The following is a 15,406-nucleotide window of genomic DNA, read 5'->3' as shown; positions in this document are numbered from 1 at the left end:
ATAAGATTAAAAATCAAGAATTGGGACATTAAAATCTCCAAATATATATATAAAGATCCAATTTATTATTGTTTAAATCAATATTCAGATTTCAGTTCTTGAAGAAAAAATAGAATCTGAACTTCAAATCTGCAAATAGCTTTTCGGAACATATAGAGCTTGAATAAAAATAAATAAAGTACATTTATATAAAATCATAAAAAAAAGAACGAAAAAGATGCAGAAATAATAGAAAATACAGAAAATGGACACATGGCATTTGCAAAGAATACCAAATTGAAACACAAGTACAAAAAAATAAATATAAAAAAAAAGTAAAAAATTGCAATGAAAATGCAAGTTAAAATTAAGACAACAAGAAAAAGTTGATTTATTTTTTTAAAACCTTTAAAAAAAATTCTCAAAATTATAATGGGACACAAGAACTTGAAAATATAATCCAGAATCTGTAACAAAAACTTGCTACTAGAGTTTAACAACAATGTCTTCAAAATCCCATGTAATTCTTCTCAAATCAAAACGATAACTAAAAAAAGACAATCATCTCTCTGTTTCCGTACATTCGGTCAGACAGTTAAAACAATGTCATTACTTGCTACAGAAATATGACATCTAATAACATGTGATACATCCACATTCATGAAACAAAGCACAAAACATCTAGAGCAAAAATAGTCAAATCCGAATACAAAGTCAACTTTCACTACATGTAATACAAGTTTATTGCTCTAGATTCTACCTGATCAAACAACAGTAATACACAGGTGTATGTGAGAGCAAGATATAAATATTATCCAGCTCAGCATTCCTAAAGCATCCAACAAAACAGACAACTGCTGACCATTTTTCTTTTTCTTTTACACATATTGTTGTTTGAGTAGGTCAAATGATATCCCTATATATACAACAAATCACCGAACCGTACAGTTCAGGACTGAGCCAAAAAGAATAAGATCGACCACAAAAACTGCTTGTTGCTGGTTAGGAGGCTGACCCAAAATGGTAGTTTTACAAGTTAATGATTACCTGAAACTGGGTTTGACTTTGACTTTTGGGAAGTTACAATCAGCTGTCGTCATCTATGGCACCGATGTAAGTCAGATCCATCCTCCTAATCCTAACCGCACCCTTGAGCCAGCTTGACGCCTTGAGATTACCATGATCGGTTCCCGCAATTGCAGCTGCGTTTATGGAAGACGGACCGGATCCTGCTCCGTTTTCCAAAAGGGTCCATGGGTCAATCTCTATGTCAGAATCGGGTTGAGAAGCTACGGGCTTGCTGGACTTTCCTGGCCCGTTTGAGATGGCACGCTGACTATTTCTAAGATTTCCAGAATGTGGCCCGGGAAGTGATACACTCGGTTGTAGAAAGTTTAGGGCGGAAGGCGGAACGTTAGGCGGCTGGCACGAGACTGAGAATCTTGCAGTGTGGAAAACGACTGGCATGACGGTTTGAATCCGCCATCTGACTGCATCTGGTAACTGCATGCCATCCAACTCATTCTGTACCATTTAAAAAAAAATTATATCAAATTAAGATAGTTAAATGCAACTATTGTTATCAATGCGTAACTAATACAAATGAAATGTACTGATAGTATAGCATTATTAAGTATTTGCCAATTCAAAACTTGGCTAGGCTTTTAAACGAACCGAACAAACACAACCGAAACATGTCCGTATTTGCTCACTTAACTTTAACCAAACAGCAGCCTCTCTATCCCTATGGGGTAGAGGTAAGGCTGTCTACATCTTACCCTCCTCAGACCCTAACATAGCTTTGCTATTGGTGGGATATACTGAGTACGATGATGATGATGATGATGATGATGATGTGTTGTTTCACAAACAGTATAAATGAACGTAACTGAAAATCGATGAACTAACAAAACTAGGCTAAAACCATTCAATAGTAAATGTGAACAACAATGAGGTGGGCATAGAAGGTTACAAAAACTATACTACATTGTAATGGGCCCAATAAATAAATGAATATATCGGCAAATGCAAACAAACAAGCTTAAACAAACGTAACTAACAAACATAAATGAACGTAAACAAACAAACAAACATAACTGAACAAACGTAAACCAACGAACAAGACATGTGTTCATCTTCATTCGTTTAACTAAAAGAACAAAAAATTTTGTTCAAACGTAACTAACCAAACATAAACGGATTTCCCCCACCAAACGTTCAGTTTGTTTACAAGCCTAAACGAAGTAATTAAACATGCTTATTGATAAAATGTTTTTAGAAGACAAAAACACCCTTGTATAACTATTTCAAAAGGTGATAATCAGATGTAAGAAAAAAACAGGGTATTGTTGTCATTTTACAATATACAAACCTGTAAACTTTCTGCAACATCACGATCATACGAACTCGAGTCCTTAGAACCTTCAGGGGTAGACTTAGAATTAAACTTTGACCTGAGCCAGTAGGGATTTGAGGTGCTCAAGAGTGCATGTAGAACCAATAATAAACGATCATAGAGACTTTCACCCAGATCAGCGGTTGCAGAAGTTGGATTACAAAGATCTGCATCCTCATGAATAACCCTACTTCCAAGAAGACGAAGGACCACCGAAGCTAGCATGTGCCTCACGTTACGGAATGATGGTTCCCTGACAAATCAAAGACATGAGTTTATAAAAACGAAAAGTTAACAAACCTCTATCAAGACTTACCCATCGGCGCAGATTGAAGGAAGTAATCTTAGAAGTAGCTGTAAACGCAATGATATTGAAGCCCGTAACGCAGACGGGGACAGCAGCATCATTTCAACGGGTCCTGCGGGACGTCGAGCCAATGCAGGACTACCTCCTCTTAGACCCTTACGGGTATTCACCTTAGGCACAGGTCCTTCAATGGAGCCCGCTTGTTTATTAATTCCATGAGTAACATTACTTATCTGCTGTTCAATATCATTCATCTGCTTAATTATATCATTAGCAAAAGTAACCCGTGAGTCATCAGAGCTTTGGTCAATGCACGGAAGAAGTAATTCAATTAACGCTTTTTCAGTCACGTGCTGTTGACTAACTATAAAGGCTTCAACATCTGAACCTGGACCGAATGTTCTAGAAGCATGTTGTTTTGTGTCAGGCCCGTTTCCATCATCAACTACCTCACCTTCCTCAAAAGAAACCGTCTCAAACTTCCTCTTGTTTCCCTTTTTAACGGGCCCTGGAATTGAAGATGAACCACACCAACCCCAAGGTTTTGAAAACTGAATCTTGGTTGACAAGCCTTTGCTCTCGGCTATATTAATTAACCGTTGACGGATAGATTTCCGACCAAATAGAACATCGTGACCTCTTAAAAACCATTTTGCTTGCTGAAGTACACCATCCTCTAACAACCTCCCAAGACGGTGCACTACCTCTGAAAAAAGAGGAGCAGCATCCGGTCTCACCAGCAGTCGGGTCAACACCATCTGAATAAAGTTATTTTCATTCTCGGAAGTCCCAGCACTTTCATTGTTTGGTGATAATGATCTTAAAGCATCTACTAACGAAGTGTCACGGGCTTCAAGTTTTCCAATTAGGGCTTGTTCGTTTAATAACAGTCTAAGCTCAACCCATTGCCAATGAAACTTTGCTGGCTGCAAAGTGTCAAGAACATGAACAATCTTATCAAGAAGCTTCGTCTCATTTAAATCAGTGTGCCCGGAAGCTCGATTCATGTCATCGTGAGAAATGATTTCGTTTGGTAATTGACAATCGATGATGGAGTTTAGAAAGACTCGGGCTCGTAGAGGGACAAAAGCAGAAATTTTTGAATGAGTATCCGGCCCACTTGTGTCCAACATGACAGCAAACTCAGAGTCACTAGTGTCCGCTGCTACAAGATCATATAAAGTAGCACATTCTCTCATGCATACATCACGAAAAGGCAAATGCTTTACAGCATCACTAAAAGCCGATTTTAAAGAATGAAATAACTGTGAAATGTTGTCACGGACCATAACGTTTGCATTAAGAATGAACCGTCTCCATACCAAAAATCCTAAAATTGCAAAAGCAGGTGGAAAAACGAGGTCAATAGGAAGCATTCTTTGGAGTCTTGTTAACGCTAAAATGGAAGATTCACCCAAAAGCTCGACTATAAAGCCATCGGAAACGGTCCTGCAGTTCCCAATAAGAACCCTAAACCAATGAACTGAAACTTCAACCAAATTATCAGTTTTGAAATCGCTTATAGACCGTACATTCCCGTTTGAATTAGACCGTGTGCTCTTTATAAACTGTATCACATTTATCCCGTCTTTTAATCTCAAAACAGTTACCATTCGTTCAAGGGTAGTTATACCTTGAAGAACAGCTTCAATAACAAGTGCAGAAACCGCACCTGTCATTTTAGCAGTTTTTGAAAGCATCGGGTTTTCCGACATCGAGTCACGTGTTTTGGGTGAAAGTTGTAGTTGACCACGGGAGGTTTTTGGAGGCGAGAAAACTTGGGTTAATGCAGAAGAAGCTTCAGTTGCAAGAGCAATTTCAAAAACCCGACTTTGACGTTCACCAAGTGCATCTTTTAGCAGTGACAGACATGTGAGATGGACCCGTAAAACGTGCCGTGCAAAGTTTAATGAAGCCGGGGTTATGTCGGTAATCTTACCAATCACCTGCCCAATATTACTAACAATGGCAGAAACCGCAAACGCTACTAAAGTCGGGTCGCCTTCTTGGGCCGCCCCGCCCGTTTGTCTCATGCAATCCAACAGCCCTTTTACAACCTGTTGGGCTATCGGGTACACGTCATCAAGTTTTTCAACTGTCGGTTTTTTCATTGTAAAAGCCTTCTTTTCTTGACCATGAAAAACAGGAAATGCTTCATCTATAACCCTTTGAACTGTATCGCGCATGCTTACCCCAACCCGTGAAATACGAACACCGGTTACTTTTTTAAGTAAAAAATCATCAAAATCTTGAACCCCCGCGGGAACGCCAAGTGGGAAACCAAATTCTCCATCTGATGATCTTCCAGATTCAAGTTCCATAACAAGTCTTTTATCAGCTGTGGTCTTGAAGGTTTTTATCCAGTCAGCAACAGTTGCCACGTGGCCATATTTCTTTAACATCTGGCGGGCAAAGACTAGAGCCGCTGAACCAGAAACCCGTCCATTAGATGACATAACTGCCGAAGCACGATGCATCATGGAGGATAATGTTTCTGGTATAAGATTGGCTGCAGCAAGTATGTTCTCATACCTGCACAAAACGTTTAATAATTCATATCAAGAATCTTTACAATATAAAATTAACGCATACAGCATTACAACCTCCAAAACTGTTATATTCAAGGTAATCAGGTACTTATTTAGATAACTATTGTAATATAAAAATGTTTCTATAATCATAAGTACCTAATTACCTATAAAAATTTGTTTTAAAATAAGATATAAAAGTCGATAAAGAAGTCAGTGGGTCAGCTCAGCCATACGAGCCACCACTAGGCCTGTGAACAAACCAAACACAAACAAATGTTTTTGTCCATTTAGCTTAACAAAAGAACATGAACACATGTCTTGTTCGTTCATTTAGGTTCGTGAACATTCGTTCCTTTATGTCCATTAATCCTTGTTCATTACGTACACTTATGTGTATTAATTTACATTTAAGTTCATTTATTCACATAATCATCTAAATTTGTTTGGCCTATTATATTTTAGTCTAGTTTTAACAAATTTTTAGGCCTAATATACTTATGTTAGTATTAAGCTATGTTCATTCACTAACGTTCGTGAACTGTTCGTTTAGTAACAAATTAAAATAAACAAACACGAACACACTAACTTTCTTAACATACGAAGAATAAACCGTTTGTTTGATTGTTCGTGCTCAATCGTTTGTTTAGCTTTAAATGAGCAAACAGAAACATGCTACGTTCGTGTTCGTTCTGTTTGTTTGCAGGCCTAGCCACCAAGTCCGTTTGCAAACCTGTTCGTTATAAAAAGAACCTTTTTTCAATCTGGACCCATTTTGAACCATTACCCAACCCGTATTGTAAAAAGAGAGAACCTTCTGAGAGATGACAAAATAAACGTCTCCCCAACCGCACATGATTGATTTTCAACACTCCTTTGTACAATCATAACATTCCTTCCACTATGAACTGTAGGAATCGGGTTGATAGAAATTTTAGGCAATAACCAAACAAGAAACCGGGCTGCAGAAACCAAATCATCACACACATCCATTAGGTACAAGATGGTTGACAACTCATCTTCACCAAGCTTCCATTTTGTCAACCCTTTATCATCAACCGGAGACAAATTCCTACCAAAATGCCCAACTTTCGGTGCTGTCTCAGTAGCCTTACCAGCCTCGTCAACAAGCTGCCTCACTGTATCCATCAACCACACGACAACGACCCGTTTCTCATCTAATGGTGCCCGTTTCAGAGCATTCCCAATGGAAGAAACATCTCCCAAATGAGCGGCTTTAACTGAATCGGATGTTTTTGAAACATCGGGTTCGTTACCGTTAATATTTCGGTGGTTAGGACAGTTTACTCTGCTATCACATACATGACTAGTGGATGCACCCTGGCTACCCTCAATTCGGGCAGCAGCTAACTGAGCCAGACTTGAAGTCTTGCGGACTGTCTTTTGTCTGCCTCGTGTGGCTTGTTTGACTGGTTTGACAGGTGGCTCAATTGCTCTAAAAGGCTCCATTGACTTAAGAGTAACACCCTTCTTGACCCACCAAATGTCTTCATCATCAGAGAGAGATGGACTCTTTTCTTCTACCTTTTGTCTTTTAGCTCGTCTGCATTCTTCACATCCAGGTGTTCCTTCACTGGTCACCATTGACCCAGTGGGTCGTTTGACACCCTGGGACTCGTCAGGGGTAAAATGGGAACTTGAAAAATGAAGCAGAACGACAATAGAATCCATTAGTTCTTCAATCTTTTTATTGGCATTTTTATTCGATAACGAATCGAATCCTGGTGATGGTGATGGAAGCGTTTGCCACGGATCCTTTACAAACTTTTGATGGTGTTTTTGCTTATTTGAAACAGTATTATTTTTTGGGTGGCCAACAAGTTCATGAAGCAAGAGACGGCGTTCGTTTGAGTAAATATGCATGGCTTCAGATATAAGAGATGCTTCCGCGATTTGTGCTTCTTGGAGTGCACCTTGAATGTATGAACCGGGAAGATGTTTCAAGAGTTTATAGTGTCTCCTCTTTCGGTCAAAGTCAACCACCGAGTCACTCCAAGCCATGATTCCACTAACAATAAGTTCCCTCACATATGCCTGAGGATAGAAAAGTCCTGATCGAATGAGTTCATTTATGAGTAATTGAACACGTTTAAAACCTTCCACATTCTGGGCTTGGTGTTGATCAATCCAGCACACAACAATATCATGTAACGGTCCTGGACTTTGAAAAAATGTGACAGGTCTTTGACTTTTCTAACGCCATGTTTTGACTTTGAACTTCGCATGTTTCTTAATTTCATCTCTAGAAGCCGAGTGGCAACATATACCTGAGAAAAGTCTCGTTTCCCACTGAATTTAATACCATGAGGCGGGCCAACTCGAAAATCCCGAAAATCACAAGTGGCCCACTCGCAAATAAAAAACACAGAACACATGAATGAAGACCGTGCTGTACCAATCCACTTCAGAGACGCCTGTAAACACGTGCTGACATCAGCAATCCACCTTTTATAAATAGTTTCATCACCAAAATCCTCAAACATACACTTATAAGCAACCGTAATATCTCCATGTATAAGAGCTTTATCTAGCTCATGTAGTGCTTTCGCCACATTATGACCCGAATAGCCCGGTTTTGCAGTTTTTGAAAGATTGATTGCACGTTTCTGAACTGAATAAACAACCGAGTTAAAGGATAACTGCTGCTGCCCTTTATTCCCACCTTCACCAGTTACCCGTGTGATTAAACTACCATCATTTGCTGCATTTGTAACCACACACGAAGGAAGCGGAAAGCAATTTTGGGCAACAAAAGTATCGGGGACCGCGAGTATTAAATACCGAAGAATTTCAACCAAAGCCGAGATAGTGTACGCCCTCCTTGAGTTATCCACGAGATCTGAACCACCTGGAGACGGTTCTTGAATAAACCGAACTGCTATTCCCACAAGGGTATGAACGTAATTTTGTGATAAAACCATAGTTTCTATAACAACATATATGATAGGAAGTAGCAATTGCAATATCACAAGTAATTCCTTCTCCTGCAAGTAATAAAAAGTTCATTTCTTTAGATTGAAAAGAAACGGGTCATAAAAACTGGCTTGACCCAAACTTGTTTAGAGTCATTACCTGCAGTTGATTCAGAACCCAGTCAATGATTAAAGAAGGGAGAAGCAACCCTTCTGCATAGTGCCACTGTATGAGTCGAACCACATACCACCACTTGAAATGCAAAGATGGTTCCTCACCATCAACCGCTGACACCAAGTCATTCTTGTGTTGGATGGACCCACCATAAGCAAACTGAGGTGATCGGTCTTTAACATGGAGGGTAGAATGGGAATTTGTCTTTTGAACAAATTCATCCACAAGTTGCTGTAAATACTCAATAACATCTTTTGTCCACTGTTCTGAGCGGGAAAGCCGAGTTTTATCTGGTGACCCTGAAGACGTACTAGAAGATCCGGGTCGAATCTGCATATATAAATGAATATATAAATATACGAAGAGTATGGTACATGTGTAATAATAACTTGTACCTGATTAAGATATGTTACTTTGATAAACCAAGTTGCCCTTAGTAATGGCACGTTGTTTCTAATAAGAACTTCAAAAAGTGTTTTCCTTCTATAACCATGAGGAACATGATCCGCCAGTGACCGCAAACGTTTATGTTGTTGAGACAAACCCTGTAATGTATCAAAAAGTTTTTTAAAGACGAGTAGTAAGATAAAAATCAGTTATCTCACTAATAACCAAAAAACAAACCTCGATCCATTTCTTCCGAAAATCATCGCCACTGGCTTTCTGTTCTGGAAAAACACCAGGCTTACTCAATAAATTACCAGTAAGGGGTACACCATAAACTTGACCAGCCTGCATACATAAATATACTTCAAGCATTCAATTTAAACGTTATATGAATATATAACTGGCTGAAGTAGTAACATTATATAGATAATATAGATTGCAGTACATATCACAGATGGACATTATATAGATTGCAGTACATATCACAAATGGAAGCATAAGGCATAATTAATACCTTGCGTTTTTGAGCACGAGATTCATTGATTGCTCTGTAATATTTTCTGATTGCCTACAGAATAGTATAATGTCTCAAGTCAGAATAATGTGAAAACTGAAAAGACTCAAAATTGTAAAATATTTACCTCCTTGCACTTTAGAATAACGGGCTTGGTGAAAGTTGAAATCTGTGATAAAGATATCTCTCTGGACTCCTGTAAAAGCACGCTCAAAACAGTTACAAATAAAATATGGCATCACTGACAGATTAACCTGTAAACAGTTCCTACAGCATACCTCAAGCCCCTCAACTGTCTCTCTGTATCCAGCAAGCACATAGTCCTTTGTAAGTGTCTCCTCAGGACAGTTTGTAGTTGGCGGGTGAAAGTCAGGAGGTGGAAGCCTAACAACACAAGGATAATAATTCAGTAACAATTGAAAGGTACAGTTATTTATGCAAAACCAGTACAAAAAAAGCAAGCTGCTAATATCAAAATAAAATATAAATCTTGTGGAAGTACTTACTGACATGCAGATTGCAAAAATAGAAGAATATAAAATACCTTGAATTCAGGGGATCTTTCTCACACTTCAATTTGTATGGTGCAAGTTGTGAAGATCGTCTGTAAGATAAAACAGGAAAGAAATATAATACAGAAGATACATTTGCATATATGTTAACAGATGACAAATAAATACCGATTTGATGGAAAGTTAGCAGAAAGTGCAGATGACTCAGCTCGAGAAGTATCTCTGCCTAATGAGCCACCAACCGCACTGTTAGTGACTGCACTAGTGCAGTTGGTAGCATGATACCTTTGCATTGCTCCAGACTATGGCCCGCATACTGTCTCACACATTGAATCACTGCAAATTGCCATGTTAATAACGATGAATTAAATACTGCCAACTGTCATCTCCAAATATGAAAACTATTTTCTAAAGCACAGTTCACTGACAAGTGTTTACTCATTAAAAAACACATAGGGACAGTATGAGTTCCTTAAAGCTCCAAGACAAGTATATCTATATCACGTAACTAACCTTTTCATAGTCAACACAAGGTTAACTATTGATATAAATGATGAAATCTGGTTGGAACTACTAAGAAACTGAATTTCAAACAATGATGCTAAAGGCAAAATTTGATACATTTGAAGAACTACCATGTTATGCACTATACCTAAACATAAATCCATATAATAAATAAAGTGATCCATACAATACTCTTAAAAGTATTAACTTAAATTCCAAATTAAGTTTCCCAATGAAACTAGAGTTAAACATCATCACCTACCAAACGCATCCTCTCCACACCGAGACATTAAGTAAAAAACAGAAATTGGACACCATACGTGTGCCCAAAGTCCGATTTTTTGTATCAAAACTTGTTAACAGCACTCAGCTACACATACAAAGCATAAACCTAGAATAAATTTAGTTTCAACTCGATGAATGCTGATCAAAGAATGTAAAGATATACAAGCATAATTAGGTTTTCACCTCTTAACAAAAAGAGATAACTTTATAAAAATGTAACAAACTTTCAGCACTGTTCCATTTAGGTCACGCGAGCTTTTTTTTTTGTCTCATTATAGCTATTTACCTTATTGATAGGTTACCATGTTGATGTTGCATTATTCATTATAAAAAAGTAACATTTTTTTTCTTTTAAATGTCTTAAAGTTTCAAAAATCAAATATAACACCCCATGTAAATAAAAAAAGATTTAAAAAAAAAAAAACAATCGACCGCCTTTCCACGTGTTAAAAATAAAAACATAGGATTAACACATATGAAGCATAAACCTAGAACAAAGTTATTTTCAACTCAATAAATGCTGATCAAATAACGTCAATATTTCCAAGCATAATTAGGTTTTCACCTCTTCACTCTTAAGTCCACGCATAACACAAGTTTTAAAAAGAAAATTATTATAATAACCAAAAACATACGTGTATGCCCTAAAATCTAACATATGATTATAACCAAGGTTTAACATTTTTGATCAATTAAACATGTGCAATCCCATCCGTCACTGATTATCACAGAAACCATTAATCAATCAACACTGCAACTTCACTAAAACAATCAGCTCATACACAACACAACAACAAAATTAACTTAATCTGTTGGTATTTCTAAGTAAAATTTTAGCCTAAAATTGATTTTGGTTATTAACCGAACCGTAAGTTTTACAATCCATCAGTCACTGATTATCACCGAATCAAGCAATCAGATCACAATACACACACTCCCAACTGTTGAAACAACAACATCAGCTCATACACAACACGAACACCAAAATTAGCTTAATTTGAAGTCAAATTGAACCGATTAGATGAGTGGAAGTTAATCATACCTTTGGAATCGAGCAGAAGATTGACGAATAAAGCCTAAATCAAGTTCGAAACATGCGGAACAGAGCTGTCGTAAGTTGGATGACGGAAAATTAGGGTTTGTGATTGATTAGTGAAATTAGGGTTTTGAACAAGTGGTCGATGTGAATTACAGATGTGATAATTAGAAGTTGTAATTTGATAATAATAATAATAATAATAATAATAATAATAATATTGGTGTAAGATGAAGATGAAATTAGGGATTTGAAAAATTGGGGAAGATGAATCGTGTCTGTATGTGTGTATTCAGATATATCAGATACATTGACCTCTTTTTTATTTTTATTTTTTATTATATTTTTACTGTGTATATTTTTTTAGCTTTTTTTTTTTTTTTTTTTGATGATGATGGTCGAAATTGAATGTGCATAGGAGAGGGGTAATCACGTTAAAGATGTTTATGTATCGTGTGTGAGTGCATAAATGTGTTATGTGTTTCATGTAATTTTGAATAGTTACTTGTAAAAAGAAATAGTCTTAAGGGGTTAAAAGGTAATTATATGCTTGGATACACATTAATGATACAAACTAATTAAAGTCGTGGGAATTCAATTACAGGAAATTCAGCAAGAAGCTTTCAGGTTTGAAGGTGTCCATCTTAGAGGAGAATATAAAGACTTTCAAATCCAAAGCAAAGGCATTTATTTAGCATGGGTTTATGTTGCAGAGACGATTCGTTCTGGCATCACCTTATCTCAAACAGCCCGCTACTCGCTAAAGTTTATGTGAGAAACCAATCTATTTCATGTGGGATTCAAAGTTCAACCCCACTATTTTTCTGGTTTTTTGAATAGGCCTTGATTATGTCAAGTAATGATGCACCAGAGATAGGCTTGCTTCCTTAGTGATTAGTGTTTGAAAAGCACAACCATTCACTAAATTTGACCAGTTCCTTTCATCAATCTCATGGCTCTTGCTTAACTCATATTGTTGAATTTATTTTTTAAATATAGAAAAAATATATATGCTAGAATCATTGTTTATTAGAAGCAATGTTCTAAAGTTAAAAGAGGAGCCATGATCAAATGGCATGTTATGTATAAAAGATCAATATGAAACACATCGAAGAAATGTCATATGGGCACAACTATACTTCTACTTCTTTGTTGTTAGAAGATATGAGTAAAAAGCTATTATTATTATTATTATTAATATCATTAAAGTAAGTAGAACTATTATTACATGTTTTAAAATGTGTAAAAGATAAATTTAAAGTAAATACTTAATATTTGAATAGTTGAAATATAATAATTTTGAAAACTTTCTAGCACATAATATCAACTTATAACAACGAAAGTAGTCCTTGATAACTATTATATTATTGTCCATTTCTTCAAGTACTAGACTACATCATATTCTTTAATACTTTAAAGCAACCAAATTTAGGATATGAAAACCTATGTCACATATAGTAAGTAGCACATGGGAGTCCATTAATTAAATCTGATTATAGTGAAGCTAGAATTGGAAATAAATCACGTTTGGTTCAATAAGATGATAAAAATTGGAATGAAATCCATTCTATCAAACTCATTCACTCACAAGAATTGACCATAATTATATATTTTTTTTCATTTTTCTTTAGAATTAAACCAAATAAATAGATTTAGGGGTTGTTTGGGATTGCTTATTAATTTTCACCAACTTATAACTTATAAACTTTTTGAGAAGTAATAAGGTGTTTGGGATTGCTTATGTTATGAGAGGAAAAGTTTCATAAGTTACACTTTTATAACTTATTAACTTAATGAAAAGTTATAAAGAGGTAAAATAAGGAATCTCAAACACCCCCTTACTTCGAAAATCAAACCAAATGAATCTACTATTATAATAAACAAAAATAATTGTCGTGCCACATGACATCTAATTGTCCTATTTTTGTGCCAAGTGGCATCATTATTGTTAAACATTGAAAGACAAAACTATATAATTTAAACAATTAATAATGATTAAACATATCATATTAATCATTTATCTATGATTTTATAATTATAAATAAAGTTAAAAAAAGTTAGAATCATTTATCTATGATTTTATAGTTATAAATAAAGTTAAAAAAAGTTAGAATAAAAGAATGTAGGTAGATATTTTTAAACTCATTTTAGTGTGTGTAAGTTCGTGTTGTACATTTTTAATTTATTAGTGACCTGTTCAGAAGGTGTCACTATTTTTCTTTACTTTGATCAATACAAAAATGGTTCATATTAAATGATTACATTTTACTTTTAATTCTATATAATAAACCTTTTTATATGTATTGATAACTTTTGCTAAAGTGACATATTTCAATACTCAAGGAGAATAACTATGTGAATTTTTATGTCACATGTTAAATGATAGTAAAATCCATTGTGTTTATTATACTTCATTTGCAGGTCAATGTATTATACAAACTTGCATCAACTAGAGTTTCGGGCCAAACTGATATAAAAATAGAGTTGTTTTGATCCCCGTAATATAGTGGTACCACAGTGAGTTTGTGTATATCCATTTATATTCATGAAGCAAAATTCATATATTCCTAGATGACTATCATTATGTTGTCTATGACATGAACAACACTATTTTTTTTTTAATTTCAAATATTGCAAGTTGGGACCATAAAGTATTAACTATTAGAAATGATATGAAAATGGTTGTAATTATGGGTGTTGCAAACTGATTCTATTCAAAATCATTGTAAGATCATGAGTAGAGAGTTTGAAATAATAATTTGTTTCTTTAAAGTTGGTTGTTTAATAATATGATTTATTTGTGTTTTATCTTTTATACAAGAATCTCGATATTGTTTGATATATGGGAGGAATGATGGTTTGGTTTTTTTTACTCTGATTTACGTATTGGGTCACAACAAGTTCCACTTGAAACATACCCACTTTTAGTTTGACTTGGAACATGTTGGGCAAATTCAACATGTATTCGACCCTTTAAGTAAACGGGTCAAATTTGCTACTTGTGTTCTCTTATAGATGGCAAAATGGACGGGTCATGTCAGTCGGCGCAACACATAATAACCGATTTTGTCAGTACACATTTTTTTTACTTTTACTCACAAATATAAAATTCACTATAATTGTAAAGTTTCTTGTATATTGTTGGAGCTGAGTAAAATGTGACAAGATAATCTAAAGTTATAACTTTAGTAAGAATGCATGTTTGAAACTGAAAAAAATTGTTATAAAATGCTTATAACTTTATTTGTATTAAACTTTCTTTGTCGATATAACCAAATATGCAATTGTTCTTGCTTATAATTTTATAACATAAGACATGAATTAGAAAAAATGAATGAAGTAAGCCACACGAGTTTATTTTTTATTAGTTATGGATGGTTAATAATTAATATCATTAGAGAAAAGATGGAATACGCTAATCCCTATCGTACAAAACCGTACGCGACAACAACAAGCGTCGATCTACATTTATCATTCAGTTGAAAGCGGTTGAGGAGATCCCATGTATTTTTAAGCGAGAAGGGTACGATTGTCTTTTTGATTCCTCATTTAAATTTGGTAATTTGCGTATAACCGGTTACGATCCTGATATTTAGTTTAATCAAAATCAATTTCTTATTTTACGAAATAAGAAATTGAGATCTCTTGAGTACACGAATCAGTTTTTCTGTTATCACAAACAAGTTTACCAAACGCTCATCAAACGCACAAGACCAGTTAAAGAACATATTATTCAGTCATCACAAACGCTCATCAAACGCCTAATACTATATGCAGAACCAGTTGTTCAGTTATCACAAACAAGCTTACCAAACGCTCATCAAACGCACAAGGCCAGTTAAAGAACATGT

General features: G+C 35.5%; 1 protein-coding gene across 1 annotated transcript; it reads right to left on the bottom strand.

Moving 5' to 3' along the window:
* Positions 1 to 843: 843 nt before the first annotated feature.
* Positions 844 to 11,757, bottom strand: LOC143603377 (mediator of RNA polymerase II transcription subunit 12-like). Its single transcript, XM_077080185.1, is given in 14 exon segments — positions 844 to 1,503; positions 2,351 to 2,627; positions 2,691 to 5,213; positions 6,024 to 7,404; positions 7,407 to 8,214; positions 8,303 to 8,647; positions 8,713 to 8,862; positions 8,942 to 9,049; positions 9,219 to 9,272; positions 9,346 to 9,414; positions 9,497 to 9,602; positions 9,763 to 9,822; positions 9,899 to 10,066; positions 11,562 to 11,757. Coding segments are annotated over 13 exon segments (6,444 nt in total). The 5' UTR covers positions 10,024 to 10,066; positions 11,562 to 11,757; the 3' UTR covers positions 844 to 1,065.
* Between the last annotated feature and the right edge of the window lie 3,649 nt (positions 11,758 to 15,406).

This window comes from Bidens hawaiensis, unplaced genomic scaffold, assembly GCF_021521415.1.
Source record: "Bidens hawaiensis isolate Kalapana, Puna unplaced genomic scaffold, B.hawaiensis_p1.1 tig00061492_1, whole genome shotgun sequence".
Taxonomy (NCBI): Eukaryota; Viridiplantae; Streptophyta; class Magnoliopsida; order Asterales; family Asteraceae; genus Bidens; species Bidens hawaiensis.
This window is presented reverse-complemented; position numbering and strand designations above follow the sequence as displayed.